Source organism: Cuculus canorus, chromosome 10 (genome assembly GCF_017976375.1).
Source record: "Cuculus canorus isolate bCucCan1 chromosome 10, bCucCan1.pri, whole genome shotgun sequence".
In the NCBI taxonomy this organism is placed as follows: Eukaryota; Metazoa; Chordata; class Aves; order Cuculiformes; family Cuculidae; genus Cuculus; species Cuculus canorus.
In genome coordinates, this window is record NC_071410.1 from 18,681,875 (window position 1) to 18,701,650 (window position 19,776).

The following is a 19,776-nucleotide window of genomic DNA, read 5'->3' on the forward strand; positions in this document are numbered from 1 at the left end:
AATATCATTTTCTTAAAGGAAACAGCAGCAGCTCCATGCATTACATACTGTGAGCTGACTTCAGGCTGTCATCTGCTAAACCTGCCCGGGAAAACAGGCCTTCAGCTCAGCACTGAGGTGGTTCTCTACTCTGAAAATAAGTTCAGCTGGCACTGATTTGTCACAGTCCCATCAAAGGGAAGGCTGAGAGGTTTTGACGTGCCTGTGGTGTGTAGCCAGGCTTGGGTTGCAGCCTTGGTATTTTGGGATCACCATCTATAATTATCAAAGGTCAGTGAAAATCCATGAGGTAAGGAGTGCAGCTTCTTATTCTGCTGCTGATAATACACCAGAAAGACTGCAGTGAATTTGGAGTCTCCTGTCATTTTGAGGTGAGAGGGAGTGTCTTATTCTGCATTTCCAGTGCCTGGATATAAAATCATTTCCTTTCCAGGGTGTTGAAATGTGGGGATGTTCTCATACTGTGGAAGAGCAGAATTTCTTACCACTGTCTGATCTTCCATCCTCTCAACCAGTCAGGAAAAGCAATGATTCACACAAGAGTGTAATGGGCAATCGCTAGGTTGAAACCAGTAGGTTCCACATCACTTGAAGGAAGGCCCCACAGAGGAATGGGGACAGGCTGGCTCAGTGAGCCAAGGCCAGCAGTATGATGTTCAACAAGGGCAAGTGCTGGGTCACAGCACTTTGGGCACAACAACCCCATGCAATGCTCCAGGCTTGGGAAAGCTGCCCAGTGGTAAAGGATGTGGCAATGCTGGTCAACAGCAGCTGAACATGGGCCAGCAGTGGCCCAGGGGGCCAAGAAGGCCAACAGCATTCTGGCTTATATCAGAAATGGTGTGGTCAGCAGGAGCAGGGAAGGGATTGTCCCCTTTTTCTCGATGTTGGTAGGGCCGCATCTCAAATCCTGTGTTCAGGTTTGGGCCTCTCAGTTACAAGGCAAACGTTGAGGGGCTGGAGCTCGTCCAGAGAAGGGTGGTGAGGCTGGTGAACGAAGGTCTGGATCACAAGTCATATGAGGAGCAGCTGAGGGATCTGGGGCTGTTTAGCCTGCAGAGGAGGAGGCTGAGGGGAGACCTCATCCTGATGTTTAGATAAGGCAATACTATCTGCTTGTAAGAACTTAAATAATCTTGTATACACTGACTTCCAAATATACCGAGTGCCAGTGGGTTTTTAGACTTCCTGCACACTTCAGCGTGAATGAGATGCAGAGTAAGTGTGGAGAGGAATAGCTGGGAGGGTGCTGCAATCATTTCTGGAGTGGAGTCTCCAGTAATCTCTGGTTTGCTTTGTTAGGACCTCTGTGAAGATCCCTACCTGTTTGTGAATGGAATCAGCTCTCATGACTTACACCAAGGCACACTGGGGAACTGCTGGTTTGTAGCTGCATGCTCTTGCTTGGCTCTGAGGAAGACCCTCTGGCAGCAGGTATGTGATCAATGTGCTTGGTGCATGAAATTAAACTAATAAACCTTGGTTGTATCCCTGCCTCTCAGCCAGTGTTTTTTTCTCTAATTGAGAATTGATGAGTGCCATTGATGAGTGGTGAATTTCGGTGGACTCAAATCTTCCCTTTCTTTAGAAGTTCTTTTTTCATGTTATGAGACCTCCTCACTCCACGGTCTTGTAGAGCACCAAAGAAGAGACATAGCAAAGCCAGAGAGTGCAATAGATTTTGTTTGTCTTTCTCTACAGGTCAATTTGAATTTTACGTTCCTAAAACATCCTTTGAATTGGGTCTATGGTTGACTTTATATCAAATTCACCCTCTTTTTTTTACTGCTTCATCTCTTTAAGGTCAGCTGCTCGTGAAGCTGGACACCAGCACAGTGGAGGCTCCAGGGCAGCATCCTTCTGATAAATCTTAACGTAATGCATCTGGTAAACTTTCCCTTGCATGGTTTCTTAGGTGATTCCAGACTTTAATGAGCAAGAATGGGACCCTAAAAACCCAGAGAAATATGCTGGGATTTTCCGTTTCCGTTTCTGGTGCTTTGGAGAATGGACAGAGGTGGTTGTTGATGATCTGCTGCCAACAATGGACGGGAGGTTGATCTACTGCCATTCCAATGTGAAAAATGAATTCTGGAGTGCATTACTGGAGAAAGCTTATGCAAAGTAAGAGCTAGTTCATTGTCCTTTTAGTCCTCAGTGCTGTCCCTTCTATCTATGTGTTTTGTCTTTCCACTCTATCATACTTTCCATGGGTTTTAGGTTTGCTGCACAGAACCTAAAAAAATATTGTAAAATCCTCCTTTAATTGGCGTGGAGGATGTGAATCATGAGTGAGTGCAATGTACTCTATTTCAACGGCCCTTAGCCTTAAGGATTATTACATTATTTTTCTAGAAACCCAGCAAAGGTTTATCTGCAATCTGCTGTTTTATTCTGATCTATTTTTTCCTTGGTGAGACACAAATCTATTACCTGTATTCAAGCCAAATTAGAGCACTTCTTGCAGCCACTTGGTGACTGAGAATGTTCTGTGTTATCTCCAGGCTGGCTGGATCTTATGAAGCCCTAGATGGAGGCAGCGCTGCAGATGCAATTGTGGATTTCACTGGAGCAGTGGCAGAATCTATTGATTTGGCACAGGGCAAGTATGGTGAGATTATCTCTGAGCAGATGAAGCTGTTTGAAGACTTGCTGAAAGTGCATAAAAGAGGAGGGCTGATCAGCTGTTCCATTACGGTATGTACAGAGAGCTGGATTTTGAGAGTTCATTTCAATGAAAAAAAAAAAATCTGGAGAAGATACCATTATTAGTATATTGAGTACGTCCTTAATTTGTATGCTTTGGAAAAGCTTTGCATGGAATGAGCTAGCAAGCTGGCAGTGCTATCAGCCAAGTACAACTCAGGAGCCACTAAATACAATCACAATGCTGGAAGGCCATTTGTGCTGCCACTTTACTGTGGATCTGAAATGCTATTCTTTCCGAATGGTCAAAGTTGTGTATTGACCCGATGTTAATCCACCTAGAATGCCCTAATTTGCGGGCCAGATGGCAAGGTTCAATTTCTTTAATTCTTAAGGAAATCTGTTTACTGAAAACAGTTCTGCTGGCCCTGAGCTGATGACGCTTCTTGACTTTGGTTGTAATGATGCAGTTATGTCATCAGTGGAAGGAGCTGAGATGAAAGGCTGAGCTCAGTTATTCAGGCAGTACTGTTTGTTATAAGACTCTCAATTAGAATTAACCAGCAAAGCTTGCTTGTGCTGGCCAGTGTGAGGCAGCCAACGCAGATGCCTGCATTAGGAGGCCATGACCCAGAAGTTCCCTTAGTAGAGAGGGTCTGGCTTCCCCAGGAGTGGCCTCTATGGAAGATTTACCTTTCTCCATTCACTTGAGGCACTGGAAGGCAAATGAGTAGCACTTCTCAAAGGGTGCTGTGTACTTCACAAACCACAGGCAGACAAGGGCCTTGCACAGCCCCTTGCTGTGGGAGGGACACCAGTCACAATAGGCTTAACTTGTCTACTATCAAAGCCTGCAATTTCAGGCTGTGACTGGATAGCACTGAAATTCTCATCTTGTCTGGAGCTGTTACTGCACATGGAGGGCTAACAAACTGCCACGGCACCTGAATATTTCCTAAAATATTGCTTTTAAATAATATTTAAAGCTCAACCTGCAGGAAAGGGATTCTTCTAGTATTTGCAGAGTTCAAACGAAGTGTGGCCGGCAATTTGGGGGAGGTGGTTCTGCCCCTCTACTCTGCTCTGGTGAGACTTCTCCTGGAGTCCTACATTCAGCTCTGAAGCACTCAGCTCAGGAAAGATGTGAACCTGTTGAAGCAGGTCCAGAGAGCCACAAAGGGGATCGGAGAGCTGAAGCACCTCCCTGATGAAGAAAGGCTGAGGGAGCTGGGGTTGTTCAGCCTGGAAAAGAGATGGCTACAAGGAGACCTTATAGCGACCTTCGTGTACTGAAAGGGGCTAGAGGAAAGCTGGAGAGGGACTTTTTACAAGGACATGATAGGATGAGAGGTAACAGTTTTAAGATGAAAGAGGATAGATTTAGATTATATGTTAGGAGGAAATTCTTTACTGTGAGGGTGGTGAAGCACTGGAAAAGGTTGCCTGGAGAAGTTGTGGATGGGGCTTTGAGCAACCTGGTCCAGTGGAGGTGTCCCTGCCCATGGCAGGGGGCTTGGAACTCAATGATCTTTGAGGTCCCTTTCAACCAAAATTATTCTGTGATTCTATAATTGTTGTTGTAAACATTGTTTCTAGGATGATAGGTTGCTCCTAAATGCTGAGGCAGTTCAATTTCTTAATGTACTTTTGGAGATAAGCTAAGGACAGGGAGTCATATTTTAAAAAGCAATTAATTGGACAATTTTAATACTCTCACTTCTTCCTGGCATTAAATTTCTGCCTGTTAAATTAAACACAGATGCTCCTAAACATTGATTACATAGCGGCTGTTCCTGTTGGTTTGGCTTGACTCATCTGCATTTATCACTTTCTGATAGATGTATTATACACAAAGTAAACCTCGCTAGGTATAGAATATTTAATATTCAAGTGGATTCATTGCTACTTCCAAACATGTCATCATTTTCCTTGGATTACAAAATAGCTCTGAGCTTCACCGTTTAGAAATTTGAACAGACAGTAGATCTTTAAATATCTCATTTGAATAAAAAGTAAATATCTTCAGAATGAGGTGGGAAATTCAGCCCAGCAGTAAGATAAGCCTGAGGGATAATAAAGGCAGCAGGAGAGGTTACAGACTCCCATGCTCTCAAGAACTCTTGTTTGCTTTTAGCTGTGAAAAATGCAAGCGAAAGTGTTACATTGGAGAAAGCCCAAACCCACTGGAAACGTCAGCCGATCTTGGTGTAACACATGAGCTGATTCTTTAGGAGCTGTTGTCAGTGAAAGGCAAAGAGGTCTTGGCGAGAGTCTCACGGTTGCCAGAGCATCTGTCAGTACCAATTTGTTATAAATTTCTATTTTTTTTTTTTTTCTTTACTGATTTCTTATCTTTGGGGATTGAACGCTGTTGTATCAGTGCAACACCTGCCTTAGGAGAACCTGTCTGTTCACACCAGAGAAATTTTGAAATGGGTAAAAAGATCTTAGAAAATAATGTGTGCATTTCCCAACTCTACAGAGCAAAGGCTTCCCTGATGATCAAGCTCTTAATTAGTTTATTATAAGATTACAGGCAAGGATCTGCACTGCGTCAAGTCTTCCTTCCCTGCTGTCCAAGGGAGTGAGTATCTTCAGGCCCAGTGGGTTATAGTATAGTGCAGGTGAGAGAGAGACTCTGGATATGGCTCTGTGCAAAGATGCCTAAGCTGGCTCCAGTGAGGATGTGATGAATCCAGAGGCATGACCATTTGGATTGCTTATTGCTTAAAAGAAGGGTAATAACAATGGCATAGCTTTACTTTTTCCAGCATCCTGCCCAGTGTGTGTTGCTATTGTACTGGTTTTGTAAAGGGCCAATCATTCAAAGCAATTCCAGTATCTTTATATGATACTGCTTTTCTGTTTTCAGATGCACTCAGGAGATTGTGATCTGGATGCATTGAATGAAATTGTGGTCTTTTTCAGAGCTTGACAATTGTGTATTCTTAGATCAACATCTGATCAAGCCTAGGTGATACAGCAGGGCACTTTACTGCCTCATCGCTGCTAGAAACTAGACTTCTTAAGTGAAGTCTGGGAGGAGCAAACACAGTTCCTAAGAAAGCCTGCAGATCTGCCAGTTGTCCTGTGAGAGAACCCTTGTAGGGCACGCATGAGTTACAGGAAAGGTCTGACAAATGGCTAGAAAGTTTTCTTTCTTGTGCCTTCTATTTTCACCTACTGCCAGTAGCTCTTCCTGGTATCAAATTTACTCCAGCACAGAAACTCATCAGCTAAATCCTGAGGTCCTCAGTGTCCAGTCAAGGACAGTCACCAATATCCAGAAGAGCTCTGTTGTAAAGATGACAAGGGCTGATAAAGGTTGTCCATCAGCCTAGTGTTTGATTCTGAGGCCAGGAGGGGACAATGCCTGTAGTAGGGAGTATTCTCCTGTGCTTGGGGCTTCTCTCTGCTCAAACTTGTCTGGCACTGCCATGCAAAAGACCAAATTAGTGAGACACCAGTTTTGAGCCCAAGTGCTATTGTTTTCCTCCACAGACAAATCACTTGGGAAGGGAACATATAGCTCTGAGAAAGAAAACAAACCTTGTCCATCCTGCCCCTTGCACGTGTGGCTGTCAGGTGCCCTCCGTGATGTGAGTTCTCTTTTTTTTTTCTTGTTGTTCTTTGTGCTAAAGGCTTCCTCTGGCATTCCCAATGAAGCGGAGACAGAGACAGGACTTATCATCGGTCATGCCTACTCAGTTACTGCAATTCGGAAGCTGCGCCTTGGAGAAAGGCTCATATTCTCTTTTAAGGCAGAAAAGCTGTTCATGATCAGGCTGAGGAATCCCTGGGGAAAAAGAGAGTGGAATGGTGCCTGGAGCGACAAGTAAGTGCTGCAAATCCAGTCTCAAAGGAACAAAACTGTGATTAGGGCCACTGGGCATTAGATACATGGTTAACCACTGTGAGACACCACATGAGTCTGTGGCGCTCGGTGACGGCTGAACCGTCGTGCCATCTCTTCCCAAGTATAGCGAAGGGATATATCCTGTGGAGCTGGAAGGTAATGGTTTCCTGGGCCTTAGATCACTGTATACGTTGTTGTTCTGGCACACTGAAGCCTAAGCAGGAAAATAGCTGATGATTAAGGTGATGAGCCAAGAACATAAGGTTTGCTCCCAGCTTCACCACCAATGTTTGTCTGTGACTCAGTTTCTCATCTGTAATTGCTAGCTGTTGGGGGTGGTATAAGTTGTTTATTCGTTGGTAATTTAAGTGACTGGTATAAAATGCTGTAAAATTGCACATTTGTGAGTTCTTATATTATTTTCTAATGAATTTTAATGTGAGCCAGGAGCTTAGCAGGCACCCCTACAGAGACAGAAACGATTGCTGGAGGGGATGTATTCCATTACTGGCAATTTACACATGAACAGGATTTAACTAGGATGTTACAGCTGTACCCTATGCTTCCCAGTCACTGTTAGCATTTAATAATGCAATGTTCTTAACAACAGCATACAGTGTTCTTATCTTCCACACTTCAGCTAGCAAACATCTATTATTCTCAAAGAGTTTGGTCCAGGTGAAAAGCAAAGAATGTGAACAAGAGCTACTGTGTCTCATTTAACTTAAGGCTCGTGGTTCTCCACTAGCCCTTGTGCTAGCTGCCACTCGTTCCAGTGGAAGCACCAAGGACTCTGAGGTTGGCACTTGGGTTTTGTCTTGACAGAATTACATTGAGAATCTCCAGACAGCTTAAGGAAATCTCCATTACAGCACGCAGCCTCCCTTCCATCCTGCTGACCAGGTTCAGTTTTATCCTCTGAGTACTTTTGGAAAGGGAGTGAGGAGTTGTGGCTCTGTTCGTCTAATGTAGCACATTAAGGAAGGGGTTCATGCTGCCTTCTATCATATTGTGTGATTTAAGCATCAAAATGCTTGCATGTAGGATCCTGTGCTCCCCTGCAGTCAGTGGAAAGAGGCAGGTGCCTCCAGGGGACATTGCAGAGCATGTAAGTTATATGCTAATGCCAGCAATGAAGCGTCTGTGCCATGCAGCATCACTCTGGAAACTGGACACTAGGCTCCTGCTGCAACAGTTTCTTTTCAAATGCTCTCTGGGGAAAACTCAGACCTCAGGCCTGTTTCATTTAAGGACACTGAAAGACAATGAGAATACTCTGGTAGAAGTGAATTGTTCAATAAGCTCCTGAGGAGAAAAGCCAGGTTTCTTTTGAAGGGCTTTTAGGGAATGGAATCAATCTCGTATAACTTTCCAGACCAGTTGTTTAAGTGTCCTAAGGGACGGTGTGACAAAGGCAATTTAAGGTTCTGCTCTAGTTGTGCCAATTTCCCATTCATCTCTTTCTTTTTTAGCAGCTTTCAAATCAAGTAATGTTTTAAAACCCCTCCTTGTAAGCCCCACACTTTCTTCCTGAACATCATCTGTACATTTAGTATTCCAGTGTTACTTTTAATGTTACCTTTACAACAAGGGGCCACGAGAGAATTATATTTGCAATATTTTTTTCCAGGTTTTGGTTTGCTTTTTTTGGTTTATTTTTTTTTCCTTTTTTAGTTCTGAGGAGTGGAAGAAAGTTAGCACTTCGGAACGTAAGAGCCTGGGACTCACTCTTGAGAATGATGGAGAGTTCTGGTGAGTTAGAGCCATGTGAAGGGTTTGGAGATACTGGCTACCCTGAGTAATTGTCATTAATTCTGCCATTTAACAGCTTTAAAAAAAAAACTTCCCCAAATGGATAAGATTATCCAGTCCTGGCACAAAGTCTGTTTCTTTTAAACTTTCAAGGGTTGACAGAAAAGAACAGAAAAAGCGGATTAAAAAGTAGTATGGCAAAATTAGTAGCTGTTAGTAAATACAGGTTTCAAACGCTGTCAAAATCGACTATCTATATTTAGGACATTCACTCAGAATCCAAAACAACACATGGGCTGGTTTACATGACAGAACGCCAAATATTGAACACACCGTTGTTCCTTTTTACTGACTACTGTGCCTATCTGTGGGATTTCTAGGTCAGCTGTGGCTGAAGTATCTGTAAATACAATTCCAGCCAATGAATTTTCATATTTGTCAGTGCTTTCCAGCACGAGGATGAGAAGTCTTCAGGATCTGTAGAACTCTAATGATTTTTACTCTTCTTGAAGCTTGGATACATGGAAGCACTGGCATCTTCTTCAGTAGACTGGTAGCACTCAGCATGAAAAGTCTGCTGTTATCAAATCCAGCCTGGTAGATACAACCTATCCTTCAGGCTTAGGTGCTGCAACTGAATAAAACCAGAGCTGACCAAACACGTTGAGGTGATATTCTTTTAAATGAAGTGCTGAGATAGAATGATTGTGACTTCACAAGTACTTCTACATGGAGAACTTTCCAGTGAATCAGTTTGTCCTCTGAGCAATGCCTCCTCTTAAATTATTGGAAGGGTTTGTGGGTTATTTTGGCTCTTTGTGTGAGTATCACTGTTTATTTTTAAATAAACCATGACTTTCCTGCTGCCCTATGTAATAGGATGACGTTTGAGGACTGGTGTAAGAATTTTACTGATGTGGACATCTGCCGGATTGTGAATACCTCCTACTTCAGTATCCACAAGACCTGGGAGAAGAAAATGATGCATGGGGCTTGGACAAAGAATTCAGAGCCCTTGCTAAATCGCTCTGGTGGATGCTTTGATAACAAAGAGACCTTCCTTCAAAATCCCCAGGTGGGAATCCTCATATTTTGTGAGGTATTGGAGTGTATCCACTTTAGCTAGGACTTCTGAAGTATCCACTCTATTTACGAGCTGGCAGTGACTATTTAAGAGAGATCTCATTGCCAGTGTCTGTCCTCTGGGAGTAGGCTGGTTCAGTGCACGTTTCGGTAATTTCTGTGAAACCTCTCAGAAGAGTTTATATATTTGCTTAGGATTTCATTGGGGCTGGTGAATCAGCTGTACCAGGATTAGTAAAGTCCTGCCTTGGACTTCTTTCAATTTCCCAGTTGTAGAAAGGCAGCAAGTCTGATTTTTTTACTGCCAGAACTCCATCCGTGTAACGCCCTTAAACAGCCTGAGGATTTGGTCCACTCTGTCTAGTTAGCATCTCTGCATTAATCTAAGATTCTGAAAGTCTCTCTTCTCCAAGCTCACACTCTCATCAGCGTTACAGAATTTGCCGTTTCTCATCCTGCCTGGTAACTTTCCAGCTATTCAGGTTAGCTGTTCATCCTTTCTTACTCCGTTTCTCACCTTCCTGTCCTTTTCATCCCAGTGCATGCAAATCCAGGCATAAAACTTCTATAACTGTCAATGAGATCTGAGCACCTAGTGCTTTAGTTATTACTTTGAAAACTGACCCTTCTGTTCTTTTGTAGTTCACTACGTCCTTTAGATGAATTGAAGATGTCCTTCTGCCTGCTTCTCTGCACTTGTAGGGGAGGTTTCTATCTGCACCCCTCTGTCTGCAATATCTTCACAGCAGAATATTGGAGAAGTGCAGCCTTTGCTGTTTAGACTAGGAGTGAATCTCAACCCCCAGCTCACACTGTCACACAAGTGTAGATTGAAAAGCCACAGCTCCAGACGGTGATTTTATTCAGATATTTCCCTGTATGATTCTGGACGTATTCCAGGTGCTTGTCTGGGTCTCACTGTAAGTGTTTAGCTGCCACAGAGAACAAAATATACGTTTCGATTGAGTGTGATGCCTGGTGCAATGGAGATTCCTTTTATTCCAGTTTTATCTCTAGGCTAGTTGATTAAAAGGCTCTTAATAGCAGCACTGGAACATATTTATGTTAGCTTAGGGCCGTTATAAATTACCGTGGCACGTACCACCAGTCTAGAGATAATCTCTGTTTGTTCTCCCTGAATGAAATGCCTGAAACTGAGGCCTCCTGTGAAGTTTATCTGTATAAAGAGGGATTGCGATGCTTCCAGTCCTTTTTAAAGTAAGGGAATTTAAGTCGAGTATAAATGTATTCCTACAGCCACCTGCTGAGTTCCAGATTGTTATTCATTAGGACAGCTGAAATGTCATCAGATCAAAGATAATCAAAGACCTCTCATTAGACCAAGAGAGAGCCCTTGCACTCACACAGCTCTCACAGATGCTGGAGCACCTCCCATACGACAACAGGCTGAGAGAGTTGGGGTTGTTCAGCCTGGAGAAGAGAAAGCTTCGAGGAGACCTTATGGTGACCTTCCAGAACCTGAAAGGAACTTCAAGAAAGCTGGAGAGGGCTGTTCACAAAGGCTTGTAGTGGTAGGACAAGGAGGAATGGATATAAACTTGAGAGGGGCAGATTTAGACTAGATGTAAAGAGGAATTTCTTCATGATGAGAGTGGTGAGGCACTGGCCCAGGTTGCCCAGGGAAGCTGTGGCTGCCCCATCCCTGGAGGTGTTCAAGGCCACGTTGGATGGGCCTTGGGCACCCTGATTTAGTGGGAGGTGTCCCTGCCCATGGCAGGGGGTTGGAACTGCATGGGCTTTAACGTCCTTTCCAACCCAAACTATTCTATGATTTCCTTTCCAGACCTCTGTTTGCCCTGGAACACTCTAGGCTATCCGACCAGGTAACATTGCATATGGTTCAACAGGGACGCGAATTAAAATGTGCCTTACAAGGTGCTGCTCCATATCTAAATCTCGCTTTTCAGATTCCCTCTGCAGAGGTTCATTACAACCCCTAGAACAATCTTTACTATCCTGTGCTGTCTCTGCTATAATGTTGATACAGCACACAAATAAGAGTGCAAAGAAGCATTGAGTTTGTACCATAAACCAGCCAGCCCAGAACAGCAAGCAGTAGTTCTGTATGAGGCCAATCTGGACTGTAAATAAGGTGAACAACTAATAAAACCCAGAGCTTGGGAAGGTATTGATTTTCTTTACGGTGCTGCAGTGCCTCAGCCAGCTCTGCCAGAGGCTGGTGTTTCCTCCATGTGAGTGTGACACTGCCTGAGACGGTGAGGGTCGAGTGTGAGGAATGGGATGATGCCTTATTCTGCACAGCTCTAAGGACGGAGGGATGGCAAGTCATCACAGGGGATCATTCCGCAACAGTACCTAAGGCAATCTCAGTATCTATCTCAGAGCAAAGCTCAAGGAGGATTTGCTTTTTCTCAGTTCTTGGAGGAGCAAGGAGGGGGAATTGAACCAGGGATGATATTCCTCTCCGTGCTGTCAGAGAATTTTGGCTTAAATCAGAAAGTACACAGCTGTGCATCACTGCAGTTTTATACCTTTATTTGTTTGCTTTGCATTTAAAGGTCTTTGAGGATGGAAGAATATAGCGTTTATCTAAACTTGATGTAAATAGAGTCCTCTTCTGCTCCGCTGGTTCTGACAACTCAGATTGCCCTCTGTATGCAGGAAAGAAACAAAATTTAAAGGAGCCTCTGGGAGCAAATGAATTCAAGATTAAATTCTTTGTTGTATAAAGAAACACCCATCTGACCTGTTTTGTCTACTGAAAAGCTACACGCTTGTTAACTGGTCTGTTAGTGATAACATAACCAATTCAAATCTGATTTATTGAGATGGGAACTGCTGCCTGAACTTGAAATTATTTCCTTTGATTGGTCTTAAACCCAAGTTGATTGAAGTTTACTTTAAGCAGTTTGGATTAAAGCTGTTAAAGGTGCAGGAGCTCTTCCTAGCTCTTTTTGCTGTGTGTTCCTAGGACTTTCAGGAAAACTGAGAAAATACAATATTAGCATTCCTGTCATTCTTATATTAAATAGAAATTGTAGATGTGGAACAAAGTTGTAGATTCGGCTGTTTTTTTAACTAAGGGTTGAAAGATTCCTTCACTTGCAGGTCCTATATAAAAATGTTTAAACTTTACAAGCCCTGTTTAGATATTCAAATTAAAAGCAGAATGAAAAACTATCAAAGACCATATCTGGGGTCTGTTGGTTTAACTTTTTATCTCACTCTTCATTTATTTGTATCTAAATAAAACTTAACTTTTGTCTTTTGCTTTCAGAGATGTTCTCTTCTGCTGCCTCAACTGTTATTTTGTAATACTGTCTCACAGTGTCCTCTACGTGAATTACCTGCCTCATTGTCTCTGATACTTTTGGTTTAAGGATCCTTATCATTAGCATTCATTTTCAGCTGGGAATTGCTGGGAATGTCTGTTACATGGAGAACTCTCCTCCCACCCCTAAGTGTGTTTCCATTTGCCTCCTTTGTATGCACTTATTTCCTTGGTGATGGCTTTATCCTCAGTATCCTAAAGCATTCCTAAAAGCTTGCCCTCTTCTTTCTTGCACCAGTACATCTTTGATGTTAAGAAGACTGAGGACAAAGTCTTGGTCTCATTACAACAGGAGGATCGCCGCAAATACAAGAAAGAAAGGAAAGGAGACAACATCCCGATTGGCTTTGAAATACTCAAGGTAGGCAGCCACCTGCACTGCTGATTCTGAGTTTTGTTCAGCAGCCCTGCTTTACCCTGTTGATAAGATCTTGGGCAGATGGAGGCATGATTATCATGGTGGGGTCTGGTTCTCTGCTCTCAACGTCAGCTTTGCGTGTGTAATGCAAGCAGTCACCAGAGCTGACAAGTAGACAAACTATTTGAACTAAGTTGAATTGAGTTCAATTCTAACCCTAGTTCAACTAAAGGAAAATAAGTCATTTTTCCCTATGCAAAAGAATTTTAAGTGCTTTTCCTACCCCAAGCTTTGAAGAGAAAGACAAAACCAAAATATTAACACTTGAAATACAGAGGGTTTTTTCTCCTTCTTACTGGAGGCTCCTGCCTCTATTTAATCAGCAAATACAGCCAAGTGAAAGAGTTTGAAAAGTCAGCAGTTTTTCTTTTGCCACTTAGAAAAAAAGAGTCAAGAGTGTTTTCAAAAGCAGGAGTAGTGAGTAGGAAATGAGCATATGTGAAAAGGAACCAAAGGGATCCCAAAGAGAAATTTAATTGCATTCTCAGGGCGAATTGAGCAAAATGAAAACATGTGAACTGAAAGGAGAAAAGCAAGAGAAACAGCTATGCACCTGCATTTTAACTGAAGATCAGGATTATCTTATCATCTGTTGCTATAGCTAACGGGACTACACTGAGTCTATGGCCTTACCCTAAAATACTGCCATTTTTTTAATAGTCAGAACTTGACACCTGTATCACACTTATTAGGCAATTACCTGTTAACTACATCTAATGAGAAGTGTCATCACAGAAAGTAGTATTGGTTACTGTCCCTTGTTCATGCCTGTATATCTAATTTCGAAAGGCTTGGAGAAGCAAATCACACCTTCAGAAAAGTATCAGTACTCTATCTTTGTTTCTATTCAATATTTTTCTATTTTAGAAGTGTTTCAACCCACCAGGGTCATTATCATGAATAAAGGCCTTTGGAAGAACATGGCCTAAATTACCCAAAGACAAAAGAGAACTACCGGAAAAGAATGTAGGCTGTCTCTGCCCCCGGGAGCTGCTTAAGAAATAGGTTTATATTTTCACTGTGCTGTGGCAAATGTCACTTCCCTGAAGAGGATGTTAAAAGTTAAGCACAGCTTGAAGGCTTAGAAAAAAACATAGATGTGGCTTTTGTATTCAGAAAAGGGCAATGAAAATACTGCTGTGTGCATCTGGATTACGTGCCTGCTTTGTCAAGCTGGAATGCTCTCTCTACATGCTAGAGAAAAGAGGCAGATGAATCTCAGCCTCATCTAAGACAGCAGAGTAGCTCAGCACATGCAGTCCTTGAAGCGTGCATGCATCTCTGCAAGTATTCAACACTGCAGCAGCATTGTGGCTCTGTTAGTGGATGCACGTCTTTGCCAGTCCCAAACTTTCACCTTCACTTAGAAGTATACATGTAGGTACTGAGGTAGTGAAGTGCAGAACAGCACTGCTTGGAAGCCGGTGTGGGTCAGCGCTCGGAACAATGGGTTGCCCATCAGGAGTGTCTCTGCCACAGCTTCAGTGGGTGAAAAACCATTCGCCAAACCATTTGTCTTTATCACACATTGCCTTTTCTGCCCAAGAGATGCGCAGAGAAAACCCTTCTTGTTATCTCTGATCTCCCTGCTTCCATCAATCCCTGTACTGCTCTGTGCCTGTAGGTGGAGGACAACAGAAGGTATCGACTGCACAAGCTGACTGTGCAGGAGAGAGTGGCCACATCTCTGTACATCAACACACGCACTGTGTTCTTGAAGAGGATCCTTAAGCAAGGCCGCTATGTCCTTATCCCAACTACATATCATCCTGGCATCATTACAAAGTTCATCCTGAGACTCTTCACAGATGTGCCATCAAAACTCAGGTAGGGTGCCCTCACAACTGCATGAGAGCTTCCCTCACTCACATTGGCTGTCCCTGCTTGGAAATGGCTGACTGATTGCCTTCAAATATCCCTGACTCACTATCTCCTATTGCCCTTGAGATGGCCAGGGTCACCTCCCAGAATCTCCAGATGGCTCACCTTTTACTTAGGAACCTAGTGGACAATTCTGTTTGGGTCTTTTGAGATTTTAGTTTGGCTTTTGTAGCTGCCTCCAGTTCTGGGCCAGAACACAGAGCACTGGTGCTTGCAGTTACAGTTGGCATTGTTTATTTATTTGACCATCTCCTTTGAAACCAGTGGTTCCCTACAAAGGCAAAACTAGTGTTTCATGAAACCAGGACCACTGAATTTTTTTTCTTGCTTTGATAGTGTTTTCCATGATTTAAAGTTGCTTTTCCCATAACTTCTGCTGCTATGCAGAGGCTGACACATTTGGTTTACTTTGCTTTGCTCTGTTTTTATTTCTTATGTCTGTCATTTCTCTGCCATAAACTTCCAAAATGGTAGATGAGGAAAGAGTACAAATCTCATGTTCTGAAAACGCCAAATTTCCACAACCATTGTTTGTTTGCTTGACGTTTGTTGCTCCAATTGCTTTTCCCATGATTTTTCAGGGAGCTGAGGGCAGATAAGCCTAAAATGACATGTTGGAATCTTCTTTGCGGCTATCCACGCAGAGTCACCCAAATCAAAGTTCACTCTGCAGAGGGCTTACAGATGCAAGACAGATCAGGCGGTAAGTATAAAGTGAGCCTGGAAGAGTGGGAGGGGATTCTTTAGTCCCCTGTAAAGATGATCTGAGTTGACATATAAGCATTCAGAAATTATCCAAAGAAACCAAAGATTTATGGGATTTTTTTTTCAACGTATTGTAAAATCTGCTCAAAAGTAGAAATCAAATGAATAATGATAGAAAACAGCAAGAATTATGTGTCATCTCTGCTGGTCCACGCAGGAAGTACAGCCAGACCCCCCTGAGAAGCCTTTTCTGGGGATTAGTAAGAAATCCACTTTTCAGGGTTCTGTGTTTTTTAAATGCAAAATATCCAGGGAGATAGGTGAATCTCATGGACTCATGCAGGGTATTACACTTACCTCAGCAAGGCAGTCGCAGCCTTCAGAGCATGTTGTTCTTCATTGCCACCAGCTTAATAACTCTTCAAGGAAGAAATTATGGTTTTCAAACACCCATTTTCAGCTGGGTAAGCTAGGACAGGGAAAAGTGAAATGACTTTTATAGGACTGCATATCTACACATCAAAGGAAGTGTCCTGAAGGACACTAAAATGTCTTTCTGGCACCTGATATTGACAGTTAATTAGGAAATTTGTCCAGTTGTCATTTGCTTCTTCATTTTCTACTCCTACTCCCCATCTGTCAGCCTTCATTTTCCATGACTAGCGCAATAGAAAAAAGTAGGTACATCCAGCACCAAATGGCTGGGAGAGAGAAAGCAAAGGAGTGTAGATACTACAGTAAAATCAGAACAGGAAACTTAGGGTGATACTGAAACATCTGCTATTTGCTCCAGATAACTCTTCAGTTCTCTTCATTTTCAGATGTGGAGCTCAGTTGCGTTAACTTCATGTGGCAGAGAAGGAATTAGACTTAGACCTGTAGCATAGTCCTTCTTCAGTCTCACAAAGCAGCTGTAACATTTCTCCCACCAGCTGTCTACAATTTTATTCCAGGCCACTTTTCATAGTTATTCCTGGCACCCACTGAGCGGTAACTGAATGTACTTTTCCCTGTGAAAGACACTTTCTGCTAAGTCTGGTTGTCTCTTCAGGGGACAAGAATGTTGGAGGGGAGAGATACAGAGAATGGATTCAGTTCATTTTTCTTGATAATTTTCTTGAAAAACAGGAGGCACAAATACATTGGTCAAACAAGTGATACAGCTCCACCTTCTCAGCAAAGCAGGATGGATGAGTGAGACTGATGTCTATATGTGACAGGCATAACAGAGCAGTGCTTTGAAAAGAGGTGGTGTCTTCTTGTTCTTCCCCTGTGAAGGACTTTTTCATTTTTAAGGGTTTTTTTCTTCTAAAATGCCTTGAATATTTTTCTTTAACATCCCCTACAGTAAAGCAATAAAAGCCAATTCTCCACCCTTAGCATTTCAGAGTCCTGAGCACAGTGACAGTCTTGACAAGAACATTAAAAACAATTGCCTGCAGCTGCTAAAGACCAGGCTGGAGCTCAGAGGGCGTTGTGGGATTTGGTGCATTGTGACACAGAGCCTCAGAAATATACAAATAGGACTCATAACCAATGTGTAACAAATATTCTAACTACAGCATAGCCCAAATACCTTTAGGAACCAGTACTACCACATGTGGTCAGGTTGAGTTAAAGCATCTCCTTCCATTTTGATTTCACCATCCAGTGTTGGACTGATGATTACCCCAATGGAACCGAAAAGGTGACCTATTGTGTGAAGAACTGTCTGTAGGAAATGGACTCACAGATTTTTCTGTTTAAACCTAAGCAAAACTTCTGTTTAATTATTTTATCTGCTGAAAAAGCCCATAATTGGGGTCAAGTGATACTATTTGTGAATTAGTATTGAATTCATCAAGTGGCTAAAAAAAATCAGCCTATCATTGTCAATTTTTTTCTGAAGTATTTAAATTTCCCTGTGTGAAACAATGTCCCATTTTTAAATTCATCTAAAACAAAGCCTAAATGAATCGTATTGTTTGGAGAATGCCATATCTTATAGCAGTTTCAGACAAATGAAGTAGGGAAAGCGTGTAAATAAAAAAGCCATGAAGCCAAATGTGCACTGCTGACATTTGTGCTACACAACAAAACCAAGCTGTGCCATGACAAGGCTAATGCCCGTAACTGGCACTCTGCCTTCCAAGGGCACCTTGCTGGGAAATTTGACAAAGCTCCTGATTGACACTAGAGTCCTTTTTCGGTACCATAAGTAGTACATGTTTCTCACATGCGGATTTTTTTGTAGATGGATATAGAAATGCCTGGCTGAGTTGTAAATTTACACCAGGAAGTAATGTGTCCAGGAATGTTAAATATCCATTATTCTGAGATTGCTTTTTAATACCTTGCCCTCTCTCGTGTCCTCACTCAATTCAGATTTAGACCCTCTCCCATGCTTGTCTTGAGGAGAAATAGCGGCTAGGTGTTTGAAAAGGGCAAGTTTTGTCAGCAGTGGGTTCAGACCTCAAAGGTACCTGGGCAGTTACTGAAGTACCAGCTTTACCTACTTCTAGAGCATTTCCTGACGTGAACTAGATTTAAAAGTCAATAGCAGCCTCCTTTCTAATTAATACTGTGAGACGAGGGAAGAGGCCACACAGCAATTGCCACTGGGAGTGACAAGTAGAGGTTTCCTTTCAGAGTAGACACAGTCAATATGTTTATTCGAGTAGAAAACAGGTAGATTAAGTGGTGTCTTCGCCTGCCGTGAAGAGGATCTCACACAAAGGTTACTCGTTATCTGGTGTGAAGGTTGTTGGCAACTTGTTTCTATGTGAGCTGCTGTGACTGATTAGCCTCACTGCATTTCACAAGGATTTCCCAACTTCTTCTTCACCTTCTGATCTGCAGCATCTCAGCTCTCAAGATGCTGCTTTTCTTGTACTCAGTCTGTGTCATCTGTCAACTCTATTCCCCCTTGTCCAGCCCCCTGCCTGGATTGTCATTATCTGTCCTTAGCACAGAGAGAAGACAAAACTTGATGGTGAACAAGGAGATTATGATTCATTCTGCAGCTTCTGAGATATAGCATTACATCTCTGTGCCAAACTGTCCTGAAAACATTAGAACGTCTCTATTCTCTGACACTGGGGTGCACAGTTGTGGAGATTAAAAGCACAAGCGAGAGATCTTTTTATAGCTCCAGTTTAGATAGAGGGATTTTAGACTTGAATGCACTGTTCTTCACGTAAGCCCACTGCTATCATCTGAGAGTTGTGCTTAGTACAATTTTCTCAGGAACTACTTAAACAAAACTGTAAGAGAATGAAGATTGCATAGTAAGTGCACACCCGGCCTGGTTCACGAGCTGGTTGTCATCAGAACCCTCCTCCCAGACAGACGAAGATTGTTTAAAGCCAATTTTAAATGTTTATTGGAATGCTCCTCCTTGCTGCTGTCTTTGATTCATTGTCTCATCTGGAAAAAATAATGGATGATTTGCTGTTTTCAAGTATACTGGATGAATCTAGCTGCCTAGACTCAATTCTCAATACATATCGGTTGCTTCTCTTGGAAGTACCTCTCTCTGAGTTGGCTTGTTCTGAAGTTAATCCAACTGTGAGCCAAGTGCAGCGGCAGCTTTGCAAGAAGATGAGGAATCACTTTATGCTTGGAGATTTTCTGTCTCTCGTTTCCAGGTTCGTTTTAAGAATTGCTCTTGCTACTGTTTGTCACACCGTTTTTTCCAAGAGCTTATCTTTGAGAACAAATCACCTTTTGCATTTTTAATTCTTCCCACTGAAATTCCATATTAAATTTGCATGTTTAATTGCCTCTCATCACTTCTTATCTAAACTAGGTACTGGGATCCCTGGTACGTGACATGCCTGGTAAGCAGAGTATCTGGAACCTTAAATGACAGTCTGAGAAACAGAAGGAAAGAGAAGGCAAAAAACAGTTGGCAAATATCCAGTCAAAGCATGAGAAGGGAAGCAGAAAATGGAGCAGAGGTGGGGGGAGGGTTTACTGATGCCAGTGGAAAGACTCCCTTTTATTATCTGTATTCTGGGGAGATTAAGAGGTATGACATGAGCAAAGACTCAGCTGCAAAAGGCTAACAACCTATTGTAATTCCCAGGGCAGTGCTCAACTCTCAGCACTCTCTGCTCTGTTTGTTCCATACCTTTTCCCAGT

The 19,776-nt window shown here is 42.6% G+C and overlaps 1 protein-coding gene across 4 annotated transcripts in view; it reads left to right on the forward strand.

Moving 5' to 3' along the window:
• Positions 1–19,776, forward strand: part of CAPN6 (calpain 6) — a 66,705-nt gene that overhangs the window by 36,545 nt on the left and 10,384 nt on the right. For 3 of the 4 annotated variants that reach the window (XM_054075878.1, XM_054075877.1, XM_054075879.1), the window contains 9 exons: positions 1,303–1,434; positions 1,916–2,124; positions 2,505–2,697; positions 6,288–6,481; positions 8,177–8,254; positions 9,134–9,329; positions 12,889–13,011; positions 14,693–14,895; positions 15,531–15,652. In XM_054075878.1, the coding sequence (XP_053931853.1) occupies positions 1,303–1,434; positions 1,916–2,124; positions 2,505–2,697; positions 6,288–6,481; positions 8,177–8,254; positions 9,134–9,329; positions 12,889–13,011; positions 14,693–14,895; positions 15,531–15,652 (1,450 nt within the window). Of the gene's footprint in view, positions 1–1,082; positions 1,219–1,302; positions 1,435–1,915; positions 2,125–2,504; positions 2,698–6,287; positions 6,482–8,176; positions 8,255–9,133; positions 9,330–12,888; positions 13,012–14,692; positions 14,896–15,530; positions 15,653–19,776 lie in introns of those variants that run through there. The other variant, XM_054075880.1, reaches the window with a different exon arrangement.